Source organism: Dermacentor silvarum, chromosome 5 (assembly GCF_013339745.2).
Source record: "Dermacentor silvarum isolate Dsil-2018 chromosome 5, BIME_Dsil_1.4, whole genome shotgun sequence".
In the NCBI taxonomy this organism is placed as follows: Eukaryota; Metazoa; Arthropoda; class Arachnida; order Ixodida; family Ixodidae; genus Dermacentor; species Dermacentor silvarum.
The window spans coordinates 94565665-94591149 of NC_051158.1; the positions used below are offsets into that span (position 1 = coordinate 94565665).

The 25485-nt window shown below is 47.9% G+C and overlaps 1 protein-coding gene across 1 annotated transcript in view; it reads right to left on the bottom strand.

Moving 5' to 3' along the window:
* Nucleotides 1–2970: 2970 nt before the first annotated feature.
* LOC125945903 (uncharacterized) overlaps nucleotides 2971–25485 on the bottom strand; it is a 33839-nt gene continuing 11324 nt past the window's right edge. The window contains exons 2-4 of the mRNA XM_049668296.1: nucleotides 15392–15711; nucleotides 4582–4755; nucleotides 2971–3557 (exon numbers count right to left, since the gene is read on the bottom strand). Coding sequence (XP_049524253.1) covers nucleotides 3330–3557; nucleotides 4582–4755; nucleotides 15392–15631 — 642 coding nt within the window. The 5' untranslated portion in view covers nucleotides 15632–15711 and the 3' untranslated portion in view covers nucleotides 2971–3329. The remainder of the gene's footprint in view (nucleotides 3558–4581; nucleotides 4756–15391; nucleotides 15712–25485) is intronic.

Below are 25485 nucleotides of genomic sequence, written 5' to 3' on the forward strand. Positions count from 1 at the left end.
GGAGATCTGGCTCAGTGTTTGTGTAATGTCCTGTGGTGATCCGCTTCAATTTCTTGCGCTTGGAGGAGCTCGTGTTCTAGTCCATGTCCACGGCGTAGTTATGTCTGCTCTTGCGGAAGAAAGTGCTACCGATAACTTCATATATGAGTGCTCCGGAAGCGGTGTTTGCACCATGGGCGCAGTGTCTGGCTTGGAGTTCTATTGCCAGACTGGATATTTTAAAACGTCGCACTTGATGTGTTGATCCATGCCCGCCCACATGACTCATTGGTTGTCTCGAGTTCTGCACCATCCTATGCCATGATGACCTATATGCAATCGCTTTGCATGTTCAGGGGTATGAGTATACGGTTATGTTTGAGTTACATGTTGTTCACCAGTGCCAGTTGATGGGCGATTTCTGCATGCCTCCACCGTTAGTGGTAGTGACACCGGCATAGGGTCTCGACATTGAATAGCTTTGTCTGGCTCTAGCTTAGGGGGATTATACTTCTATGCTTTCTTTATCCTCGCAAGCTTATCGTTGGAGACAGGTAGATGTTCCCTTGCGAGTCCTCTGCACTCTCTGTTGGCTTCATAGAGAGTTCTTTGGCTGCTGTTGTATGTATCGTTCTGGAATTCCTCTGAAAGTACTTGAGCCGTATGTGCATTTTTTCGAAGGATGTGGGAGATCGAGGAACCAAAATCTAGTAGTCTCATGCGGAAGCGTTGTAGACTTATTTCATCCAGGCGGCTTGAAGACCGCAGCGACACTAGTGGCTTGTGGTCAGTTTCGACATGGTATTAAAAGCCTATCACCTAGGAGTGGAAGTGCTCGCAGGCCCATGTAACCTGCAGTGCTTCGCTCTATATTTCTGCGTTTCGGATATTTGTGGTGGAGTAAGTAACCCACGCCCTGCTCTCTCTTGAAGGAGGACATACTGTTGAAAGGCCCTATATATGCGTGGTATTGTACTGTGTCCTCTTTCCTACGGCTTTAAAGTTATCTTTTCAATGAGCTGCTGCGCTCCATTTTGCCCGCCGTTAAGAGACTGTCTTGCTGTGAATAAGTTTTTTAACAGAATTAAATCTTTATATGAAAGCGTCCGGTTGTTGATAACACAATTCTGTCACATAAGCTTGTTTACGCGAAGAAGCGTACATTTGTTGCGCTAAAATTGCGAATGGTGTTAGCTAATAAGCAATATTTCATGTGTTATTACGTAGTTACTTAACTTGAGTAACGTTACAGTCGATAAGCAATAAAGTTAAACCAATTTTTCCAAATTGTGCGCTGCACACATTATTATTTTTTTATTCTGGTGTATTACGTGGCATAACCACGATCTGATAACGATGCGCGCCGTAGTGGGGGACTCCGGGTTAATTTTGTCCACCTGGAGTTCTTTAACGTGCACCCATTGCAAGGTACACGGGCGTTTTTGCATGCCGACGCCAGGGAAATGCGGCCGCCGAGGCTGATACTTTTCTCAAATGTATCCTAATAATCTGCGGCAAAACAGGATAGTTGTTTCAGTTAAGCATTATCACGCAACATTTCCGTTTTTCACAGGTCTCACTACTGTAACTGGAATATAATCCAAGTCTAAATTGATAAACCTTTTGATACTGCAAAATAAAAGAGGTCCGAGCAAGATAGTGCAATCTTATACATAGAAGAACCGCAGTAATATATGTTTTTCTTTTTATTTGAATATACTGCAGGCCCTTCACCGCCCGCGCAGGAGTGGTAAAGAAATGTAATGATTTAAAAAATCACGGTGAAAAGTCAATACACTGAATGCGGTTAATAAAAGAGTCGATGTTATTGCAACACACAATATCGTTAGTTAACTTGTTCCACTGGGAAATGGCCGACGGAAAAAGGGAGCTAGTGTTTGTGAACATTAACACGACTTGGGGGAAGATAGATTCTTTTGGAATGATTTAATCTGGTTGAGCGTTTCAGAGGATCTTGGAGGTAATGAGAACGTGTTATCTGGAAATGACCATGGTATAATTTATAGATGAATTTTAGTCGTGAAATTGCTCTTCTCTGTGAGAGGGATTTTAAGTTTTAACTTGCCATCAGACCTGAGATACTAGACTGCCTTTTGTAATCCGAATATACAAACCTAACTGCTAATTTTTGATTGCGTTCTAATTTATTGATAAGGCGTTTTTGATGAGGGCTCCAGATTAAAGAAAACTTTACTAAATACGCAAAAAAATAAACGACACACTTCAGTCGCTATTAGGAGCTGTGCAATTCAGCAAGATTATCGAAAAGAAGACACAAGAACTCTTCTACAGAACTAAGCAATAATGAATTGTAGAATGAAATTCAATTCAGGTGTAGTCCTCAGTATGGAAGCATATCTTTGCATATGTATAAGGGCAAGAAACTGATTGCTCATGGTTGTTGTGCTGATGATGACATAATAAATAAAATGAAACTGTTTTATTGTTTAACATCTCAGAACTATACTGTAGGTTATGTGGGGCGCCGTAGAGGAAGGCTCCCCGATAATTTATAAAACGTGCGTAAATGAACGAGCATTCTTGCATCTTTTCCTATCTGAATGCTGCCACAATGACCACTTATTTACGTTATTAACCATGTGCTCTGGCAGCGAACGACATCGCCATTGAGCTACCACGCTAGGCCTTATCACTAGAGGCTTTACTAATATCTGTCTCTATATGCTCTCCTCGTTTAAAAATGTTGTTGATTTATGTCCATCTGCAGAATTTATACGTCCCTAATTTAGGTGATAGCGCGTCTATGGCGGGAAATCTCGGCTCTTGAAGTGGTAGAAAATTCGGGTAAAGCTATGTTCGCAGTGAAATTGCTCTTACTGAGCAATTTATACCGTGAGAGAGAGAGGGAGAGAGAGAGAATATTTATTTGGACTATCGAGGTCCTTGCTCTTGAGGTCGAGTGCGCGGCGTCCTCATTCTATAACTACAATGGCCATGGCTGCTCGACGAACTTGCTGGACGAGCGCTTCTTGGCCCGCCAGGGTATCACCGGTCAGCTGTACCTCCCACCGCTCAAATGACGTGCTACGCGTCTTTAGGTGTTGAGGTTTGCCCCCGCACCCCCACGAGATGTGGAAGAGTGTCGGGCGTGTGTGGCCGCACCAGGGGCAGTTGCCGCGATATGTTTGTGGGTACACTTTGCTGTATCTGTGTAGGTTCGGGAATGCCTTAGTTTGGATAAGTCTGACAGCTACTGCCTCTTCAGTGCTGAGATTTTTGTGAGGGGGTCATACCATGAGAGCTTTTATCAATACTCCACGCACAGGCATAACTGCGCGGTGCTAATTGTTGATTTTCACCATAGCCTTTTAACCATAACAGAGTGATTTTATGACTTTTTGATACCGAGTCTGGCTGAGATAGGAAATTCTGCTCTCATTCTGTTTCTTGTCGTCGTCATCAGTGTTCTTGTCCTCCTCCTTCTCTTCAGGAGCACTTCCTTCATGAGGCTTTATTAAATATCTATAAGCATTTCCAACTTCTTGGACAACAAAATGGTATGCTGTTCTTTTGCCGTAGTGGAAGATCTCCTGAATCTGTAAAGAAATTATTGGAGCATCTTAGACTAGCGTGGACGTCATACACATGGTGTTCAAGCACTGTACACATCAAATCCGTTTTATATCGGTCGCCATTTTCCTTATGCTCTCATGTAACCGACTCGTGATGATGCCTGATGATTGGTATGGTTGTTTAAGATGGCGTACAGTGGACTGGCAAGAAGCAAGGCTTAAAGCATCAGGATCGATATTTATTAACAGCAAAGCTGTTAAAGCTGGAGGAGAAACGTCCGAAGTCCGCAGAAAACTCCGCGCCGTTGCCGAAGAACAACCAAGCCACTGCTGCGCACCACCTGGCCCAACCTCGCCGCGCATGCACAGAAGCAGTAGCGACGACGTCCCCTCGCGTTGCCTAGTAACCGCCGGTGCAGGTGCGCGCTCGCTTCGCCCGACACTCACACGGCTCCGCCGACCTTCCGCCAGCGGCGCGCTACTGCGCATGCACCGTGGCGTCATCCCGGCGTGTCGTCGGCTGCGCGCTGCCCCTACACAGTGCATAGCTTTCGCCCCACTTCCCCTACGTGTGCTCGGACTGCAAGTGCTTGGCAAGGCGTTCCCCGATGCCACGGACCACGAGGAACTGCTTGTACACTTCGTATAGCTTCGCATCACTTGGCATTACTTCGTATAACTTAGCATCACTTCGTATAGCCACGACCAGCTAGGAACCGATCAGCTCCACTGTGTCTGTAGCCTTGCGCCACTAGTGCAAGCTACCCCGAATTTTTTTCAGCCGTTCCGATCCGCTATGGCTGCACGTGCTCGTGAGCTCGGACTCTCTCCTGGAAGGAGGCGGTTGTTCTTCGTCGATTCGAGACAGTGCCGAGCTTAATTCAACATGGGTGCTTGAATACACATTGTTTCTATAAGTTGCTATTAGGCTAAGCTCAGCATTTTCTTATAAATTAAAACTGCTGATTTAGCTCATTTTAGCTCGCTCTTGAAGATCTTCGCCTAGTTCTTCAGTATAGGAGTGTTCTGCAAGCACAGCATTACTTACCGTCTTGGCAATTCTCCTGACCTCTTCGGGAACCGGAAGGCTAAGCTCTTCAAGGAAAGCCACAACCCACGTCTGGCAGTTGTTTTTTACAACATCATACTTTTTAAGTTCACTCAAGGCATGATAGGCATTTGAGATATCCTCGAAACTGCGTTTGAAGACTCCAAAAAATACCTGCAAAAAAATTGCTTGATGAATACGTGGTATATAAATTATAATGAAAGAAAGAGTCATACAGATAGCTGTGTCAACAACAAGCGTCGTTCGTGATACGTGTGAACAGATCACCCTAATTGAGAGCTATCAACGACACATCAGCGTTATTCGTGATACCTGAAATGGTAAGGCACACATTAATTAGGTGGCTGTAGGTACCAAAAAAGTGAGGATGGTCGCCTGGGCTGCATTAATGAAGTCGCACTTTAAGTCGCAGTTTCCCCGTATCGATTGCGATACGAACAACTATATGAAGTAAGAGCAGTAGCTTTATCGTCCGTATAAACTTGTAAACATTCGCTTACTAACTAAATTAGCACCATGGTGTCACTCATACAGGCATACATCAACACATCTCACTCGACGACCGCGGACACTCGCTGTCAAAACGCTTGCGTGAGCAAGCATGCCAACAGCAGCGAGTGAATCGAGCTTTGTGCCGCCTCTCGCTTCATCGCGATATAAGCGGCGCAAAAACGGCACACACGAAGCTATCAGCCCTTAGCTATGCGTGATGCAGTGACATGCGAGGAGTGATGCGCCATGGACGTCTTAATACGGCTAAACACTCTGGTATCTCCCGCATTTTTCTGTGATTGCGTAGGCACGCGCCAACGCACAGTCCACTCGCTTATTAGCGGGTGGCCTGTGTTATCGCTCTTTTGTTGATAATATATTGCCACATATTGTGGCACAGCACAGCTAGGGGACTGTAGAAGAGGAGAACGAGGTTCGTCTCGGCATCGCGCGTCCACACGTACGTTTGCCTGAATCCTCATTCAGCGTATATTCTACAGCAGGGTATACGCGACAATTTGGTGGAGCTTGCTGGGTACGCTCAACTTATGCAGGAGACCCCACTGGGCAGCAAGAACCTCGCCCCACAATTGGAGCTGACTCAAGTTTACCGCACAAGCCGGCGAATCCGAGGCCTCGCCCCAGAATTTGGAAACCTCCAAGAACAAGTGATCACTGCGACCACTGCGAATTCTACCGAAAGGGTGACACCGACTTATCTAACGGTGCTGAACCCCCAAGTGCCAACGGCTTTTCATGGCGACACATTTGAAGACGTGGAAGACTGGCTGGCGGAGTTCGAGCACGTGGCTGCGTGTAATGAATGGGAAAACAACGCCAAACTCCGGCAGGATGGTGCTCGCACGTGGTTTATGAGCCGCGAAAGTGCCCTGTCATCCTGGCCCGAGTTACAGCGCAAGCTACCGGAGACTTACTCCAGCCCCGATTGCCGGGAAAAAGCGGAGCGAGCCCTTCAATCACGCGTTCAAAAGACAAACAAGAGCGTCACGATGTACGTGGAGGACATGACGCGTCTCTTTCAGCGTGCCGACCCGAGCATGTCGGAAGAGAAGACGGTGCGTCGTCTGATGCGAGGCGTAAAGGAGCAGCTCTTTGGAGGTCTTGTTCGGAATACGCCCAAGACTGTTGCGGAGTTCTTCACCGAAGCCACCGCGATGGAGCAGACGCTTCAGCAACGGTCTAACATCTACAACCGGCAAGTCAATGCCGTCTGCACTCCGGATACGCCGGTGGGCTTCGGGTGCGACGTCGCCTTGCTTTGCGAGCTGATTCGCTCCGTGGTTCGCGACGAGCTGCAGAAGCACCACGGTACGTCACCACCTCCAGTCAGCTCCCTCGCCAGCGTCGTACGCAACGAAGTACAGCAGATCTGCAGGCATCTCTTTCCAGCAGTGAAGTATCACCTCTGCCAAGCGAGTCCCGGCGCAAGACTTACGCGGAAATATTGCTGAGCCCCGCCCAAGCTTTCACACCTACTTATGTTGCGTCGCCAGTCGCGTTGCAGGCGGCGCAAGCCTCTCCGACAACCCCGCTACCGTACTTCCACGACCGCCGAATACCCGCGAGGAAATCAGAGGTTTGGCGAGCACCCGATCGACGACCGCTGTGCTACCACTGCGGCGAAGCGGGTCACGTGTATCGGGAGTGCCCCTACCGACGACTCGGACTGCGGGGTTTTTCTATCAATTAACCTCGCCCTAGGGTCGGCCAAAGCCCTCCCGACATCGCAGAATTCCTCGACCAGCAGCGCAGGCCGGACACATCGCAGCGCCAGTCACGCTCACCCTCACCGCGGCGATATTTCCCTGCTCGTGATACCACCTCGAGTACGACGCAAGGGAGATCACCAAGTCCACGCCTGGAAAACTGACGTCAGCGACCTTCCGAGGCGGGCCCGCTGATACTCGACGCGCTGAAGACCTGGTATCGTCCGGACGATCGCAGAACAACGAAAACACGATGACGCGAGAACCATTTCCCGTGAACGGGAAACTGGACACTGGACATTTCACTGGACATACCTGTGTTGATCGACGGCACAAAGATCAGTGCACTTGTAGATACCGGCGCCGATTACTCTATTCTTACTGGCAAACTGGCGAGCGTTCTGAAGAAAGTTACGTTGCCCTGGAATGGGGCACCAGTTCGTACGGCAGGTGGACACGTCGTCACACCGCTTGGCTTATGCACCGCCAGAGTAGAAATTCGCGGTGCTGCTTTTCTCTCCACTTGTCTGGTTCTACGCGAGTGTTCCCGCGATGTAATTCTTTGGATGGACTTTCTCTGGGAATATGGCGCCATTATTAACCTCCGCGAGCACTGCATCACTTTCTCGACACGAAGGGCAACAACACAGACTGACGCCATTGGACGCAGATCCGCACTTTGCGTTTCGGACGACAGCATCACGATACCGCCGCGTGCGAGTGTTATGGTTCCGGTCAAGTCCGACGGGCTACAAGACGGTGAAGCCATCGTAGAAGGCAACATTTCTATGCTGCTGACCCAAGGTATTTGTGTAGTGCGAAGCCTTGTGGAACTTCGTGATAGCCAGACAGCGGTCCTCGTTACCAACTTTACTTTTGAGCATTGGCACATTTTTCGTGGCACTGCCATCGCCTACGCGGAACCAACAACGGGGATCGTCGAGTGTTTTGCTTCTGAAGTGGACACAGACGACGGTTCGCTCAGGGACATCCATCTAAACACTGAGCTTATGGACGACCAAAAGAACGACTGCAGGAACTCTTGAATGAATTCCGCGCGTGCTTCGCTCGGTCTACTAAGGTGGGCCAAACGCCAATCACGAAACACCGAATAACGACATCCGACGACGCACGCCCCATCAAACAACAGCCTTATCGTGTCTCGCCGAAAGAACGTGAGGCAATTCTAGTTCAAGTCAAGGAGATGCTAGATGATGGTGTCATTCAGCCTTCGCACAGTCCGTGGTCCTTTCCTGTCGTTCAGGTCAAGAAAAAAGATGGAACGCTTCGTTTCTGTGTTGATTATCGACGCCTGAACGATGTAACCAAGAAGGAGGTGTACCCCCTACCACGTGTCCATGACTATTTAGACAGGTTGCGGCGAGCTAAGTATTTTTCGTCTCTCGATCTCAAGACCGTTTACTGGCAAATTGAGGTAGATGAACGAGGCCGCGAAAAAACTGCTTTCGACACTCCAGATGGCCTTTACGAATTCAGAGTACTTCCTTTTGGTCTCTGTTCGGCAACAGCAACTTTCCAGCGAATGATGGACACCGTTCTCGCTGGTCTGAAGTGGCAAAGCTGCCTCGTCTACCTCGACGGCGTGGTTGTTTTTCCGGCGACATTTGACGACCACCTGAAACGACCGTGGCAAGTTCTCGAAGTCATCCGATCGGCTAACTACACCCTTAAGCCTCAGAAGTGTCATTTCGGGTACAAGGAGCTGATGTTTCTGAGACACGTGGTCAGCGCGGAAGGCGTTAGCCCCGATCCCTCGAAAACTGCCGCTGTAGCCATGTTTCCAACACCGACCGACAAGAAGGGTGTCCGACGCTTCCCGGGCCTTTGCGCATACCACTGGCGTTTCATACCACCAGCGTTCCATCGAAAATTTTTTGAAGATGGCGGAGCCGCTGACTCGCCTCACGAGGAACAATATATAGTTCGTCTGGGCCGCAGAGCAAGAGACTGCTTTCACCGAGCTTCGACAGCGTCTGGTGTCAGCACCAGTTTTAGCCCACTTTGACGAGGAGCCGGACACGGAAGTTCATACAGACGCCAGTAACGTTCGTCTTGGTGCGGTGCTTGTACAACTGCAGGAAGGTATTGAAAGAGTGATCGCATACGCAGGTCGCACGCTATCGCGTGCAGAGACCAACTACACCACCACGGAGAAAGAGTGTGTTGCCGTCGTATGGGTGCTGTCCAAATTTCGACCTTATCTCTACGGCCGCCCATTCAAAGTTGTAACCGATCATCACTCGTTATGCTGGCTTTCAAATCTGCGGGTCCCTTCTGGACGACTGGCACGGTGGAGTCTACGTTTGCAGGAGTACGACATGGTCATCGTGTACAAGTCAGGCCGCATACACGAAGACGCTGACGCACTCTCGCACGCCCCTATCGACACTACCGACCAAGACGTTGAGGACGACGCCGCTTTCCTTGGGGCCGTAAGCGTTACTGATTTGTCCACACGGCAGCGCGCAGATGACGCACTACGGCCTATATTCGAACATCTGGAAGGACAAAACCCATCAATACCGCGGCATATCGCTCGAGGATTCTGGTCTTTTTGTTTACGACATAGCATCTTGTATAAGAAGCACTCCGCTGCCACCAACAAGGCCTACCTTTTGGTCATTCCAGCCGACCTCCGTGCCGAAGTTTTGTTTGCCTGTCATGACGAGCCTCCGTCTGGCAATTTGGCTTTTACGCGAACCCTTGATAGAGTGCGCAAATCCTACTACTGACCCAAACCTGCCGAGTGTGTTAAGCGGTACGTCCAAGCCTGCCGTGAATGTCAGCGCCGAACGTCGCCAGCCGTGAGGCCTGCGGGATTGCTGAATCCGATTGACCCACCTGGCAAACCTTTCGACCAGGTCGGCATGGATATCATGGGTCCGTTTCCACTGTCATCTTCTGGCAACAGGTGGATAATCGTCGCCACAGATTATTTAACGCGGTATGCTGAGACAAAGGCGCTGCCTCGAGGTACAGCTTTCGAGGTTGCCCAGTTTTTCATGCAGAGCATCGTCCTACGGCATGGCACCCCATCGCACGTCATCACAGACCGAGGCAAAGCCTTCACCACACAGCTAATTGAAGACGTCTTTAAACTGAGCTGCACGACTTACCGAAGGACAACTGCCTGTCATCCGCAGACAAACGGCTTGACCGAACGACTGAACAAAACGATGACTTACATGATGTCTAGTACATAGACGTACAGCACAAGACATGGGACGAGATACTCCCTTACGTAACGTTTGCCTATAACACTGCTACGCAAGAAACAACACGCTTCACGCCGTTTTACCTCGTTTACGGCCGTGAGGTGCAGACTATGTTAGAAGCAATACTGCCGTGCGACAACATCGATCATCTCAATCTCACCCAAGATGCCGAACTTTTCGTGCAACGCGCGGAAGAAGCCCGTCAGCTTGCCCAAGTGCACATAAAGAAACAACAGAGCATGCACACCGTTACAATCTCCGTCATCGACAAGTGGAGTTCCAACCTCGTGATCAAGTCTTGGTCTGGACTCCCGTGCGCCGAAAATGACTATTTGAGAAGCTTTTGACTTCGGACCTTACAGAGCGTTGCAGCGAATTAGTGACATGAATTACGAAGTCCTTCCTGGCGGAAGCCACCTTCCCCGACGTCGACAACCGCAATCTGAGAGTGTGCACGTCGTGCGGTTGAAACCGTACTATAGCCCCTAATATCCGACGTTTTCAGCCGCTTAGGTTAAATTTGGTTGTTTCTCGTCCCTCAGTGCCCTGTGACTATATCGCACGCCACAGTGATTGTGACTACAGCCTATGTGTTCGTCTAGGCCATCTCGGCGCGCTCACGTCAAGCCTGTGTGTGTTTTCCTACTTTTTTTTTTTTGAAGCGAGGGTAATGCCACATCTCCGTCTGCTAGGGGACTGTAGAAGAGGAGAACGAGGTTCGTCTCGGCATCGCGCGTCGGCGCTTACGCTTGCCTGAATCCTCATTCAGCGTATATATTGTACAGCAGGGTATACGCGACAATATTCAACTTGGGCCTGCAGATTTCGTAACTTCATCACCCCACTTAGTTTTCTGCGGTTCTCGACTGCGCTTCCCTTCTCTTGGTATCCATTCTGTAACTCTAATGGTCCACCGGTTATCCATCCTACGCATCACATGGCCTGCCCAGCACCCTTTTTTCCTCTTAATGTCAACTAGAATATCGGCTATCCCCGTTGGCTCTCTGATCCACACCGCTCTCTTCCTGTCTCTTAACGTTAGGCTTAACATTTTTCATTCCATCGTTTTTTGCGTGGTCCTTAACTTGTTATCGAGCTTTTTTGTTAACCTCCAAGTTTCCGCCCCATATTTTAGCACCCGTACAATGTAAAGATTGTAGACTTTTCAACAAAAGTGGTAAGCTCCCAGTCAGGATTTGGTAATGCCTGCCAAACGACTGCCAAACGACTCCAAACAATTTTTGCACTTCTGTAAGTTTTCTTCTCATGATCAGGGTTCCTTGTGAGTAATTAACATAGATAAATAGTACTTCAGCACAAACTGTATAGACCTTGACAAGTCCGACCTAAAGAAACGATGAAATTAAAGTGGCGGTATGAAGGACAGAGCAGAATGTTGGAAGTTGTCGATTTTGGCATGAGATGGTGTAGTGTTCCTTTAAAACCAATTTCAAGCAGCGCATGCTACCAAGTTGGCACAATTGCTTATAAGCCCCATCAATTGTCGGTTTCATGAGGAGGCAAGCGCGCGTTGAAAATAACAACATTCATGTCAAAAATTATATTCGCTGTAAATGCATCATCATAGGAAAAACACTGCAGCTTCCATACCGCCCAATCTATAATTTGTGGCAGTTTTTCGAACACACTTCCATGGTTATCATCAATTAGAAAATCATTCTTTCACGTATTTGTCCCTATATTTTTAGTCTCATTCGGCACGATGCCTTCGAGGAAAAGTTATCGTGCTTGCTTGGTAAACGTTCAGAGGTTACTCGACGATTCCTAGGCCACGTGCGGCCGGCATTCAGGCCTTCATTTCAGAGTTGCCATGCTCGCTGGGGCCACTATGGTCACCTTGACCATTCTACTTTCTTTCTTGCATATTTCACCAAACAAACATAAACCTATCCAATGAATCATCAGACGTCACCGAGTACAGTCATGTGCCGTCTATGTCACTGAGCGAGCTTCCTCTCTTACTTAAGGAGAACCGCTGCGATGGCTTTTGGCCAGGCTGTGGAAGGCTCTGCGTCCATGGCCACAAGAAATGGAGCTAAATCACCACTAATTTTCGAAGATTTCGCCAAGTATCAGATAACACAGTTAGAAGCGTGCTGTTTGTTGCTTTGTTTGCCCTCTGTTGATGCCTTATACTCGCCCTGGGGTATTGGTCGAGATTCAGGTGAAATTAGAAGAAAGCGTTTAGCACGAACTAGGAAATAAGTGAAATATTTGGGTAAGGATTAAGAAAAAATTATGGTTGATCCCTCTTTCATAGGAATTGGTAGAACACAAAAGTGAAACGTGTCTTCACAGAAGCTGTTGCTTCGTGAACTCACGCACCGCTGCAGCGAAAGGCGTACGATTTGCAGGACGGCGACCGTGTTGCATGCGTGCTTCGCGCGCGGGGTCCTGTGGGCGAGCGGCGTTGAAACGCGCCAGGCGTCTCAAAGCGCTTACTTGCCCGCGAGAAATCGATAAGGCCGTTGTAAGCCACGTGTTGGCGCATGTGTCCGTGGCGTAATTGTTTCGATGTCGGTACTTCTGTACTAGAGGTACTGAGTTCGAATCCTGTCGTAACAATTTTATTAATGTTTCTTTTATTATTTATTACGCAGTACTTCGTTGAAAATGATGAGTTTACGGAGTCACGAAGGCGTTTACACTTAGTTAATTATTCTGTGGCTACATCGCGTTGGAGCCTCCGCTGCGCTGTGACTACCGAAGCGCTCCCTGTTGGCGCTCGTTATTGTCACGATGCAGCACTTCGCTTCACCGCGCCTAGATGGTGGCACGTCACATCCGTTGCAGGAAGTCATTCGTGAAAGCCGGTATAAAACAATTTCGTGTTAAAAAAACTAAGCGGTAGGAATCAAAGATGTAAGTTGCTTTGAAACAATGATAAATTATTCAATAACATGGTAAGCACTGCTGTGAGTGTGAAAGAGGAGGATGCTCCAAGAGAAAGAAAAAAAAAGAAATTAAAATTCACTCGAATTCGGCTGAACATCACTTCCAAATTGTTTTAACAGCGCAGCTGTTTGAGCACGAGGTTCGGCTACAAATTGTTCGCAGAAATTCTGCCGAGCTATGACGTCACTGCATTGCCTAGCAGCCACTTGGCACATATGCGCCTGGCTTTGCGGAGCTTCTCACTAGTGTCGTGACGCCACCGCTCCGACTTCCGCATCTCTTCTCCTAGCCGCGCCGCGCTGCGCCTAACTTTGACGTCACTATGCGTCGCCTAACAACCACCTGGCATATCTGCGCCCGGCCGCACCACGCTGCACCGCCGCTTCCCGTTCATCGGCAAGCTTCCACAGCCGTGTAGGCAGATATAAAAAAAAAGTCATGACGTCACTGTGCGCCGCTTCGTTCGCGGTGTTCGTATAAAACTCCGTGACGCCGCGACGGCGGCACGTGGCCTAGTGTCTCTGCGCCGAGCACAGCGCCTGCACCGCCTAAAAAAAATATGAAGGCGGCTTGCACTAGTGGTGCAAGGCTGAAGAAACAGCGCTGCTGGGGGTCGACCAAGCTTCTCCACCAGCCCTGCACATCCCTAATTAGAACCGTGGTTGGTGTTGGGAACCCGCCGGAACGGTCACGCAAGGCTTGGCAATACATAGCAAAGCTTAGTAAAAAGTCTTGGCATAACATAGAATTACACTGCAAAATTCGTTAAAATCTTCGCATAACATAGCAATACATAGCAAAACCCCGGTAAAATGTAGCTAAAGTCGGTAAAATCTTGGCATAGCATAGTCATCCTCATCATCAGCCTATATTTTATGTCCACTGCAGGACGAAGGCCTCTCCCTGCGATCTCCAATTACCCATGTCTTGCGCTAGCTTATTCCAACTTGCGCCTGCAAATTTCCTAACTTCATTACCCCATCTGGTTTACCTCGACTGCGCTTCCCTTCTCTTGGTTGGCTTTCATAGATTATGAAAAGGCATTTGATTTAGTAGAGATACCAGGAGTCATAGATGCATTGCGTAATCAAGGAGTACAGGAGGCATAAGTGAATATCTTAGCAAGTATCTACAGGGATTCAACAGCTACCTTGGCTCTCCACAAGAAAAGTAGAAAGTTACCTATCAAGAAAGGGGTCAGGCAAGGAAGTACAATCTCTCCATGCTATTCATTGCATGCTTAGAAGAAGTATTCAAGCTTTTAGACTGGGAAGGCAGGAGTGAGAATCAACGACGAATGTCTCAGCAACCTTCGGTTTGCAGATGACATTGTTCTATTCAGCAACAATGGAGACGAATTACAGCAAATGATTGAGGACCTTAATCGAGAAAGTGTAAGAATTGGTTTGAAGATGAATATGCAGAAGACAAAGATAATGTTCAATAGCCTAACAAGGGAACAAGAATTCAGGATCGCCAGTCAACCTCTAGAGTCTGTAAAGGAGTACGTTTATCTAGGTCAATTACTCACAGGGGACCCGGATAATGAGAAAGAAATTAACAGAAGAATAAAATTGGGTTCGAGTGCATACAGCAGGCATTGCCAAATCCTGACTGGGAGCTTACCACTCTCGTTGAATAGAAAAGTATACAATCATTGCATTCTACCGGTGCTAACATATGCGTCAGAAACTTGGAGGTTAACAAAGAAGCTCGAGAACAAGTTAAGGATCGCACAAAGAGCAATGGAACGAAAAATCTTAGAACTAACGTTAAGAAACAGGAAGAGAGCAGCGTGGATCAGAGAACAAACGGGGATAGCCGATATTCTAGTTGACATTAGGGGGAAGAAATGGAGCTGGGCAGGCCATGTAATGCCTAGAATGGATAACCGATGGAGAATTAGGGTTACAGAATGGATACCAAGAGAAGGGAAGCATAACATAGTAATACATAGCAAAAGCTTAGCAAAACTTTGTAAACCTTGGTCGACCCCCAGCTACGCTGTTTCTTCAGCCTTGCACCACTAGTGCAAGCTGCCCTCATTTTAATTTTTCTTTGCATAATCGAATCCACGAATGAAACATAAAAATAATCAGCTGTCCCATAAAGGGATAATCGTCGAGCGTCCTGACCCGTAGAAAGGAGGCCGGCCGCTTTGAGCGAAGGCATCGCCGGATGGCTACCCCCCCCCCCCCTCTTGATCAATAAAGTGTATTACTATTACGGTCACATGTTCTGAACAGAATGTGAAAAGCATAGCCAGATCCAAGAACGTACTTCTTTTGGAATGCTTGTAGACTCTTAATCGAGTATGCCAACCTGGGACAGACGTGGCATAATTTTCGAAGCGCGTTCATTTCTGGCAGCTTTATCTACGAAGCCCAGATATCCGACTCGTAGACCGAATGCGCTTACCTTGTCACACAGAAGCGTGTTTCTTCCAGCCGGTCTCATGCATGGCACAAGGTGGCCCTTGTCTAGCAACGCTTCGAATTTGAAGGATTTACCATCGTCAAACTCGCAGCAGACTTCCCAGTGCATAAAGGGATGGCTTGTCTCTGTTGTAAAGATGCTCGACAAAAAGACTGACTTGGTCTGGAAGCAGCGGTCTCCAACAGGTTTAAATACCAGCGTGATTTTACAATCAGGCTTCATAATGACAGCGGTGCGGTGAGCAGTGCATCCACGAGTACAGGAATCTGTCACTTCGTTAGCCAAGTGCACCTTTCGGGGTTCTGCCGAGAAATAGAAGAACAAGCAAATGTACACACCTGCTGATCAATATTACTTATTCATTTCCACCAGTGTCTATTAGGTATTTTGCAATTTTCTATAAAATGGAAACATAATGTTCTGCAAACATTGCTTTGCTCATACGAGGATGAAAAACCGTTAAATATAGTTGTTCTCTCTTAACATACGCACAACATTGTACTATGCGCACAACGCATATTTTGTTTATTTTCAATTATCTTCAGCACAATTGATTTTAAGGCGAAGTTTTCTATGACTATTTCTCCGTGTTTAGCTTGGATATTGGATGCTGGATGCTGCTGGTTGGTCGCTATCTCGGCGGATTTATTTGAATATACAGTATATGCAGAGTTGATATGAAAGTACCAGGAAAGCTGCTTATATTGGGATGTTGTTCTCATGGTGAAAACTAACACATTGCTAGATGCGTGATTTAAGAACATGGCTTATATTTTTTTATTGGGCGAACTTGTGCCAAGCAAAACAACTAACACTAAGAGCAGAACGATGGGGCGAGCGCAGTCACCGATAGTCGGAATGTGATTCCGCCGGCAATATAGACATGACTTTTCGCTTGTTCCAGCGTAATCGCTTGCTGGTGTAACCTAAAAAGAATACGAAGCGCGATAAGGCATGAAGGTGCTCGGAAACTCTGTTACACGTGTCTCACACGCGTGGCGGCGCGGGCATGTGGTGGATGTCGCGTTTTAACTCGCTGAAAGTGCGGCATGTGGTAACCACGTAGTTTCGCCACATTAGAACTCACCATCGCGTCTGAAATATCTTGACACCTGCTAACTTCTGGAGTGCTCATTAAGCGCTTCACCATTGGCCTCGTGTGAAGCTGTCGTTGCTTCGACCTTCGAGCCAAACTGTTAATAACACAGTGTGCACATTCATGGACTGGTTTTTGTGAGGGTGCAACGAAGCTGTGGCTGCTTCTTAAAAACCACGTCTCACGTTCGTTTTATGACCAATTTCTCTGAAAGAGGGAGAAATAAGCTTTTGCAGCCCATTGTGTATGCAGGCATGCAGGCCACGACAAAGCACCAATACGATGCACAGATTAGCGTGCCTTAGCGGCGCTCTTCAGTGACTGGGAAAACATACCAGTAATTACCAGCACCCACTAACCGCGTGCTTTTAAATGCGATTAGTGTTCTTTCCATACTTCATCCATCTATCTATCTATCTATCTATCTATCTATCTATCTATCTATCTATCTATCTATCTATCTATCTATCTATCTATCTATCTATCTATCTATCTATCTATCTATCTATCTATGAATTCTCTTACCCTTGTGATCCAAGTTCTCTACGAACTTGAGCGACTACATGTGTCCTCGAGGGTGTGACGCTGTCGTCGTCTCTCCATTGTCCTCGTGCAGTCATAGTCATCCGGTTGTAGTCATGTCGTTGTCGCAATGCTGTCGTACATCGTCATCATTTCAGACACGTCATCAAATGTTCGTCATGCCGTCATCGTAACACCGCCTTCACCGTTCCAGCGACGTCATTCCATCATAATTATGCTGTCATCACTGAATCTTGATTATCATGCCTTCGGCTTCATTGCATCGCCTAGATACGGTCAGTGTCATGTATTTATTTTAATACCTTTGTCATAGTGCCGTCGTGGTCGTTTCATCGTCGTCATTCCAACTTCGTAATCCGATTATCGTCATACCGTAGTGGTCATACAGTCGTTGTCACGCTATGATCGTCGTACATTCATCGTCATCCTATTGTCGTCATGCTATCGTCATTCCGCTGTCCTCGTTATCTATCGTCATCAATTCAGGATCGTCATTACAATGTCATCATACTGCCTTGCTCTTCCCGACGTCATTCATTCTTCGCAATTCTAGCGCCGTCGGCATACCGTAGTCGTCCTGCCGTCATGGTCATGAACGGCCTTGGCGAGTGAGGCTCATGCCAAAACGGGCCAATCACAGAGACAGTACGTGTCGTATATAGCCGAACCACTTGAAATCTTAGAAGGACCACGACAAATTTTAATTAAAGGTGTCTTAAAGGTGTCTTTATTACACAAGCTTTATCCCGACACTTATGCCAGTAGTTCTTGCAGGCACTGCAATGACTTCGCTAGCTTAGACCATATGCTCTGGCGTTGCCCCTCGTTACGAGGCACGGAACAAATAAATGAGGACAAGTGGCTCTCCGCTATCAAGAGCCCCGATGCCGGGGCGCAACTATGGGCTGTCCAGAGGGCCCACGATGCGGCGGTCGGGCATGGCCTGACTGTCCCAACGTGGGAGCGGCCCGCTGCGCGCTGAGTCGCGTACCTCAGGACGTTCATTAAAGTTTTCCATCCATCCATCCATTCGGTAATACGGTGTTTCGTCACGTGGTCGCCACATTGCTTGAATTCTAACCGGATTAAAGCCGATAGTCATCTTAAGAGGAAGCTTTAGCTCGGGGGCTTCTATCTTATTACATGGAAAAGGAGAGAGAGAGAGATTCAACTTTTATTGGTGCAAGCAACGACGAGGGCGGACCTAGCCTCCCTCCGCCTACCTGATGGCCGAGACCCCTAGGTCTCAGCGGCTGCGTCGGCTAGCTGGTCAGCCCAGACCTGGTCTTGCTGGTCTGAGCTGAGCAGCAGGGTCTCCCACTGCTGCTGGTTTTGAATTTCGCGGCCTTCGAACATGCCCATAATATATGTGGCAGATCCGCCCTGCCATTACATAATTTGCATTGATCATTATATTGCCCTGGCCACCGGGTCAGTATAAATGTTTGTTTGCAAGAGGCACCAGGCCGCCGTCTGTTTCCTGGTTAGCGTGGGATGAGCTAGTGGGTACCTACCCTTCCCAGCTGGTAGTAACCGGTTATTTCTTTATAGCTGACCATGGCATCTCCTCTCGTTCCCTGCTGGGCCGGCTCACTCGCTCGGCGAATAAGTCATCGAGCTACGTTGTGAGCCGCCTCGTTGCCGTGGAGAGAGGAGAGCGCGGGTGCCCAAATAATTTGGATCGTCCCACGGTGACCGTCGCTGGCATTGTTTAGAATTTTGAGCGCCTCTGGCGTGATGCGTCCTTTCGCGAAATTATGAACTACAATTTTTGAGTCGCTTATGATAATTCTCGCTTTGGCGGAGGCAACCGCTAATGCTATGGCGGCTTCCTCCACAACTTCAGGGTTATTCGTTCTCACGGTGCCGCTCGCGAGGGGTTCTCCGTCCACGTTTACCGCTGCTACGGACATCCCTTTGCTTTCTCTGTTTTCCGCGGCGTCTATGTAGGCCACGCCCTCTACATCATGATACTTGCTCTCAATGTGGCGCGCCTTTGCCTCTCTTCACTCCTTGTGATGCTCTGGATGCATGTTCTTGGGCAGTGGAGGGAATTTTAAAATCCCTCCTCGTCTTTAGTGGGATGCTTAGTCTCGTGCCGTGTTGTGATTCATATCGAATTTTGAGCTTCCGTAGAATATGGCGCCCCGTTGGGGTTTGTGTGAGTCTTTCGTATTGGGCGGTAGTGTGCGCCTCGATTAGTTTGTCAAGCGTGTTGTGTAGCCCCAACTTTAAGAGTTTGCCGTTGGATGTTGTGACTTGGACGCCAATTGCCTGTTTGAAAGCTTGTCTGATGATGAATTCCATCTTGTTTTTTTTTCTGCCACTCCAAATGTTAGGTACGGGGCCACCTAGACGATGCGGCTGATGACGAAGGCCTGCACTAAACGAATTAGGCTGATCGCCGTCATGCTGTAGTGTCTATTGGCAATCCGTTTGATTAGCCTTAATGTTTGCTGTGCGCTGTTCTCTAGCGCATTGATGGAACCGAGGTTTCTCCCTTCCGAATGCAACCGGAGTCCTAGGACTTTGATCTGGTCTACGATAGGTATCGGGCCCCCATTCACCTTAATGTTAATGTTCGGTGTTCTTCCGTATTGTTTCCTGGTCGTAGAGTACACCAGCAGGAGTTAGGACTTTTGCGAGGAGCAACTGAGCCCCTTCTCTGCCGCGTAGCGTTCGACGGCATCCGTGGCCTGCCGGAGCGTTTCCTCGATTTTGCATTCGCTGGCGCCTCTCGCCCACAACGTTATGTCATGGGCGTACAGGCTGTGGTTGAGGCCGCACATGTTACTGATGATTTTCGGCAGGCCAATGACGGCCACGTTGAAGAGAAAGGGAGACAATACCGAACCCTGCGGCATTCCCCTACTACCCAGTTCTATGTCATTCGACTTGATCTCTCCTATCGTGATTTGAACTGTGCGGTTCAAGAGAAAGTCCCGGACGCATTGTGCATAACTTACATACATGGAAAAGGAGAAATGCTATTTAACGCCAACCAGTGCACCAAACTTGAAGAGGGTTGTTGCATTCAAAAGACAAATGTTAAAACCTAGTGTTTGTCCTAGGCGGATTTGTTATTTATATCGTCTCGTACAGAAGTTGTTAAACATCAGAAATTTTTAAGAAACGAAACTATCAGGTCAACAACCTTGTAAATCAGCAATGAAAAACTATACCTAAGTGTTGTAAATTGCATCAAACAGTAAGTCTAAAAGGGACAAATTTTATGTAATATACATGGCTCTCAAGTACACCACTAATATGCTAGTAGGACTTCTGCAACACGTCCCTAAAATTGGAAGAAGTTCACGTAGGGGTTAAATTATATGAAATGTGTCCGCATTGGATGTTCTGATGGATGCAATTCACGTAACTGCGATTTATGTTCTTGGTGCCGAGTTAGATTTCTCTTATTCGTACTTCAATTTTTCACACATACTAATTTTCGGCAATATTGTAAGAAATTAGCGCATAAAATATTGCCCTTCCAACAGGCTTCTACAATGTGGCTTTTTCTGTCAAATTCAGCACATTTAGATAAAATCTGCCAAAGGGTCATCTCATAAGAGCATTTCTGCGTTTTACATGTATTTGAATAGGCGGTGTCGGAGTTTGGGCCAAGATAAAGTTTAGGTTTTGGCAAAATTAGTTAGTCTTCGCGACACGAAAATACTCTGGTCAGCATTGTTCCCAGTTTATTAAGATCTCGAATTCCTAGAGGTGATCGTGCTCAGGCGATAGACGGATGACCCGGCGTTCGAATGGAAGTGGCGCTTTGACTTTGACAACGGCCCTACCTGTCAAAAAGGGGAAGCGCATTAGAGTGGTTGGGAGTGGCCGCGAATGACAAATGTCAGGAGTGACACGACATCAAAGAGTCTGATAAAAATCACGGAGAAATCCCTATTGCAAAAACCAGCCTCTTCCAGTGCTTTCCTGTGTGAAACCAGCGCGTTTTTTGGCACTGGGTGGCACTGGGGACGCTGGCGCACCCTGGGAGTCACTGGGAGTCATTGCGACACTGGTGAGATCGCTGGATAAGTGCTGGGTCACACTGGACGAGACGCTGGTTTCACTGCTATGACGCTGGGGCGCACTGGTGCGCGCTGCACACGCACTGGAGTTCGCTGGCTCGTACTGGAAACTGCGCTGGTTTCGTTTGTGCCGCACTGCCGGAGTATATAGGCGCTGTGGAATATTAAATGCTTGATACAATCTCCTGTCTAAAAACAGACTCCTGTCCTAAGTAGCGCTATAATTTGGGATCATAAATGTCTGTTTCGTGTCGGCGGTGTTGCAGCTTGGAATAAAGGTGCGTGCACGCTAGCCCATGCATATGCGACACTTCATATGACTTTCGCTTTGTACATTTTCCTTTTGACTGTGCGGATAGCTGTATTCGTGAACGAAATTACGCAAACGCAGATAACGCCTCGTTTTCTAGTAGTTTGTACGCAAGTGATGACTGCGAGTTGTCGCAGTGTTGTACAGTCGACACGAAACCCAGCAGCCGTTCAGACGCGTTCGAATGGACCTCGGGAAGCCTGCCGCTGATTGATATTATCGCACCGACAACAAAGCTGCGGCTATTCATGCGCTTCCACTTTCCCTGGTGTAGTAAAAGAACAGTTAAAAGGTTCTGAAGCTCAAATACAAACATGTTCCCATTCGCCAGGTACCCAAACCGAGATCCTTTGCTTCCCCCGAAGGCTAGGTCTACCGTACCCGCCGAGTCCGTCTACACTCTATCGACCCGTCTACGCTGAGGAATCAACAAGTCTAACGAGGATAAATCACTCTGTAGTTCCGCTTTCCCATCAGTGTTTTCAAACAGACCATTCTTTCGTGTCTACGGTGTCAGCACAACAAGCGATGAGCGCCGGTTAGAAGCGTTATAAACATACCTATGTGTGCTGTTGCTGAAGGCTGCCAGCCGTATTAACCGAACGCTTCTCTGACGGAGATATGTGGCTAAACATACCTGTCGATTCAAAAGCATTGTCGAGCTATGGAAATGTTGCATTACATTTGCGCGAAGAACAAGAAACGGCTGTCAAAATCGGCAGTAACAGCCCGTACAACATCCGGGGTCGGCGGTTCATTTAAGGCTTTTTTCGTAGTTAATATACCAATCGCAAAAGCAAATCAGTGTTGCAGCACTTCCAGTCATACAATGCTATAAGGACAACAACTTTTTCGTTCTGATAGAGGCGTAAGTTTTAGTTGAAGGCGATATCGCATCTACCATGTCTGTGCGAGACATCTGTGCAAAGCTGCGACTGTCTATGCGCGTTGACATGGCAAAATATGAATCGGTAATCACGAATCGGCGTGGCTACAGAAAAAGGGTATATTTGTGACTTCTGTTCATTGTCGTCTTTGTGATGTGCCAGAAACAATTGAACACTGTTTTATTGGCTGCAAAGATGCCATTCTATTTTGGGACATCCTCCAACGAACTCTAAAGACCTTGAAATTAACCCCCATACAGTGCGATATCTGCTGCCGACCCACGATGACAGTGCACCTTTCGACGTGTTCTTTCTCATGGGAATGCACAGTCTGTGGAAGACGCGAATGATGGACCGCAACGCCGAACCGGTTGTACCCACAAGAGTAAATTTCATCCAGATGACTGTGCACCTAAAGAATGTTTATGATGGACTTGATGTTCAACCGGACTGGTACCCAATTTTGGTGAGGTGCTTAGCCTTACCACCCTTTTAAAGCGGAACAGTGCTTCTTCTGTTTTTCTGTGTGTGACTCATTGTACCCACCTTTCTATGACTATGCACAATTAGTGAATGTTTTATTAAATGACATGTTAATGTATTAAATACCATGAAAAAAAAATCGGCGTGGCCTAGTGGTAAGATACTGGGATTGGTATCTGTAGGTCGGAGGTTCGAATCATGGGGGCTATTTTTGTTTTTACATTTCTTCCTTTTTTTATTGCATTACAGCGCTCTCTGATCCTTTTTGTATTTGAAAAAATTTTAGGGTACCCAGGCACCGCGTATTTCTCACTCTAGAGCTGCATTTCGCACCAGTACCCCGCGCCCAGCGCCTCCCAGTATGCCGCGCCTTGCCAGCGTCCCAGTATCCAGCGCGTGACACTGGGCCCATGATCAGGCATGGCACTGAGCACTAGATACTGGGTTTTGCAATAGGGATAGAAATATATGTCGATCAAAATGACGTTGCAGAGGTTGAAAACTACTTGAATGAAGGGGAGTCATTGCAAAATAAACTTTCATAGACTGTCCTCATTTTTCCCAATTTAGTTCGTAAATCAGTGACGATAGAAATGAATGAAAAGAGTTTCAGCGCAGATCGTTACACTTTACAGCGAAGCTGTATACCTCTACCAGCCAAGGAAATTTTCGTGTCGTTGGCGTAAGCAAAAAAAAATGTCGCAGTTCCGCCCGAAAGGCGAAGCATCAATTGCGATAGCAAATTAGTAGAGAGCTATAAGGAGTATAGATTATAGTTTTATCGGCTGCATAAACTTGGACACATTCGCTTACGAACTGAATTAACAAGCGTGGTTTCAGCGCGCACAAGCAAACATGAATACTCGATGACCGCAGACAAGCACTGTCAAAACACTGGCGTGAGCAAGTGCGGTCGCCGCGGTGAGCGAAGGTTAGTGCGGTCTATCGCTTCAACGGCAACTGAGCGGCGAATGCATAGCCCATACAAAGATCAGGGCCGTGTGGAGATCGCTTTCAAGATATGGTGCGCGCGACAGCCCGCCCCGCGCAAATTACAAGCGCAGTTGTCGGCAGAGTAGAAGCTGCTCTCCCCTCCCTCCCGCGCTGCCTTCCCACTTTCCTGCTTTCGCGTGAGCGATTGAGTCACCAGTTCCCCTGGCGCCCGGTTGCAAGACACGCATTTGGTGCCGCAGCACAGCGTCGCCCCTCCTCCCTCCCTCCTTCCCTCCCATACCGCCACGGCCTTTCGCGTGACGGAAGAAGTCGGGTTCGCTCTATGCCGTAGCGAAAAGTAGCGATACGCTTTGAAGAATACCGCCTCCTCCTCGCACGCCCTGTCCGAGGCGGACGCCGCGTCGGTATTGGCCTAATGGCATCACGTGTGCCGTCTCGCCGCCGGGCGCTGGCTGCTTTTGTTTACGATCGCGCTCCATCGCCACTTTCGCCCGAGAAGCGTCTACCGACTGGTGAGGAGCACAACGATAGCGGAACAGAGTCGGCGATCGTCGAAATCTGATAAGCGGCGAAACGCGTCGGCTTTAATACATGAGTCATCGAAGGTTCGACAGTAATCGCTGGTGCCCGGGTGTCTTCCAGAAAGTACTACACAATTCGCGACACTCAAACAATCAGATTACGTAAGCGTCGGTGAAAACAGACAACGGATAGACGCATCGATAACGTTCGAGAAACTTCTGGGACATGCAGGTACGCCCTGCGCCGAGCGATAACGTTTAGCATTTGTTAGCCGGTGAAAAGCGGTCTATGCTGAAAGCAGTGTAGGCGGCGCCACGGTCGAGAAAGTAGCGCGAAAGAGAGGAGAAATGAGAAGGGAAGGCGTAGGAGGAGTGTCGCTACTTTTTATACACAGGTGCTTTACGTCGAGCTTGCCTCCGCTCACCCTTGCCACTCGCTCAGCGATATCACAAGTCAGATCACGCTTGGTCGTCTGCTTCGGTTGTCGTCCCAAGTGTGCAGATGGGAAAGATAAGGCAGAGAAGCTTGATCAGGCGCGCAATGAACGGAAGACGCAGGAAATCAGCTCGACCAAGCATTAGACGAAGATGGCTAAATCGGGGCATCACATTGGTTGCACGGCTCTGTGGTATACGAGCACCGGGAATTCCAGTTTCTAGTGTTCAGGTTTCCTAGTGCCCACAGGTAAGCACAAGTATTTTACTCTATTTTCCGAGCAGGTATTGATTTTGCATGAGTAAACCAGTTCTACGCAAGCCTGAGTGGACTGACATAACAGCGGTGTCGCTCGACTCATTCGTCATGACGGCATCTGTTGCAGGTGCAATACTTGTAATGAAGGGCTTAAATGCGTGTTTTAGGGCTATACATTTTGTTTACTCTTTGTGGACATGCACAGCCAAGGTTAAAAAAAAGAAAGACGCAGCCATGGTGGTTAATGATTTTCGCATTGGTTTGGATCTTCTGGAATCTATTTTCACTCATTATGTAAAATTTTTCGTTGTGAATGAAAATTGCTTCTGTAGGTTGTCTCTCTCGCGCTGCCTGGAGGTCCGTCTTTTTCCAGTACGGAATGTGTGAATGAAAACAAAATGGTTCAACTTTTACTTGTGTTGAGTTTTGGCTGGCCGAGAAATCGGCTTCACAACACACGAACAAAATTAACGATTGATGGTGCCAGGAAGTTATTTTCTTTATGCTCCCCCCCCACTATTTCTGTGGACTAGTTGAAGTGTAGCCCT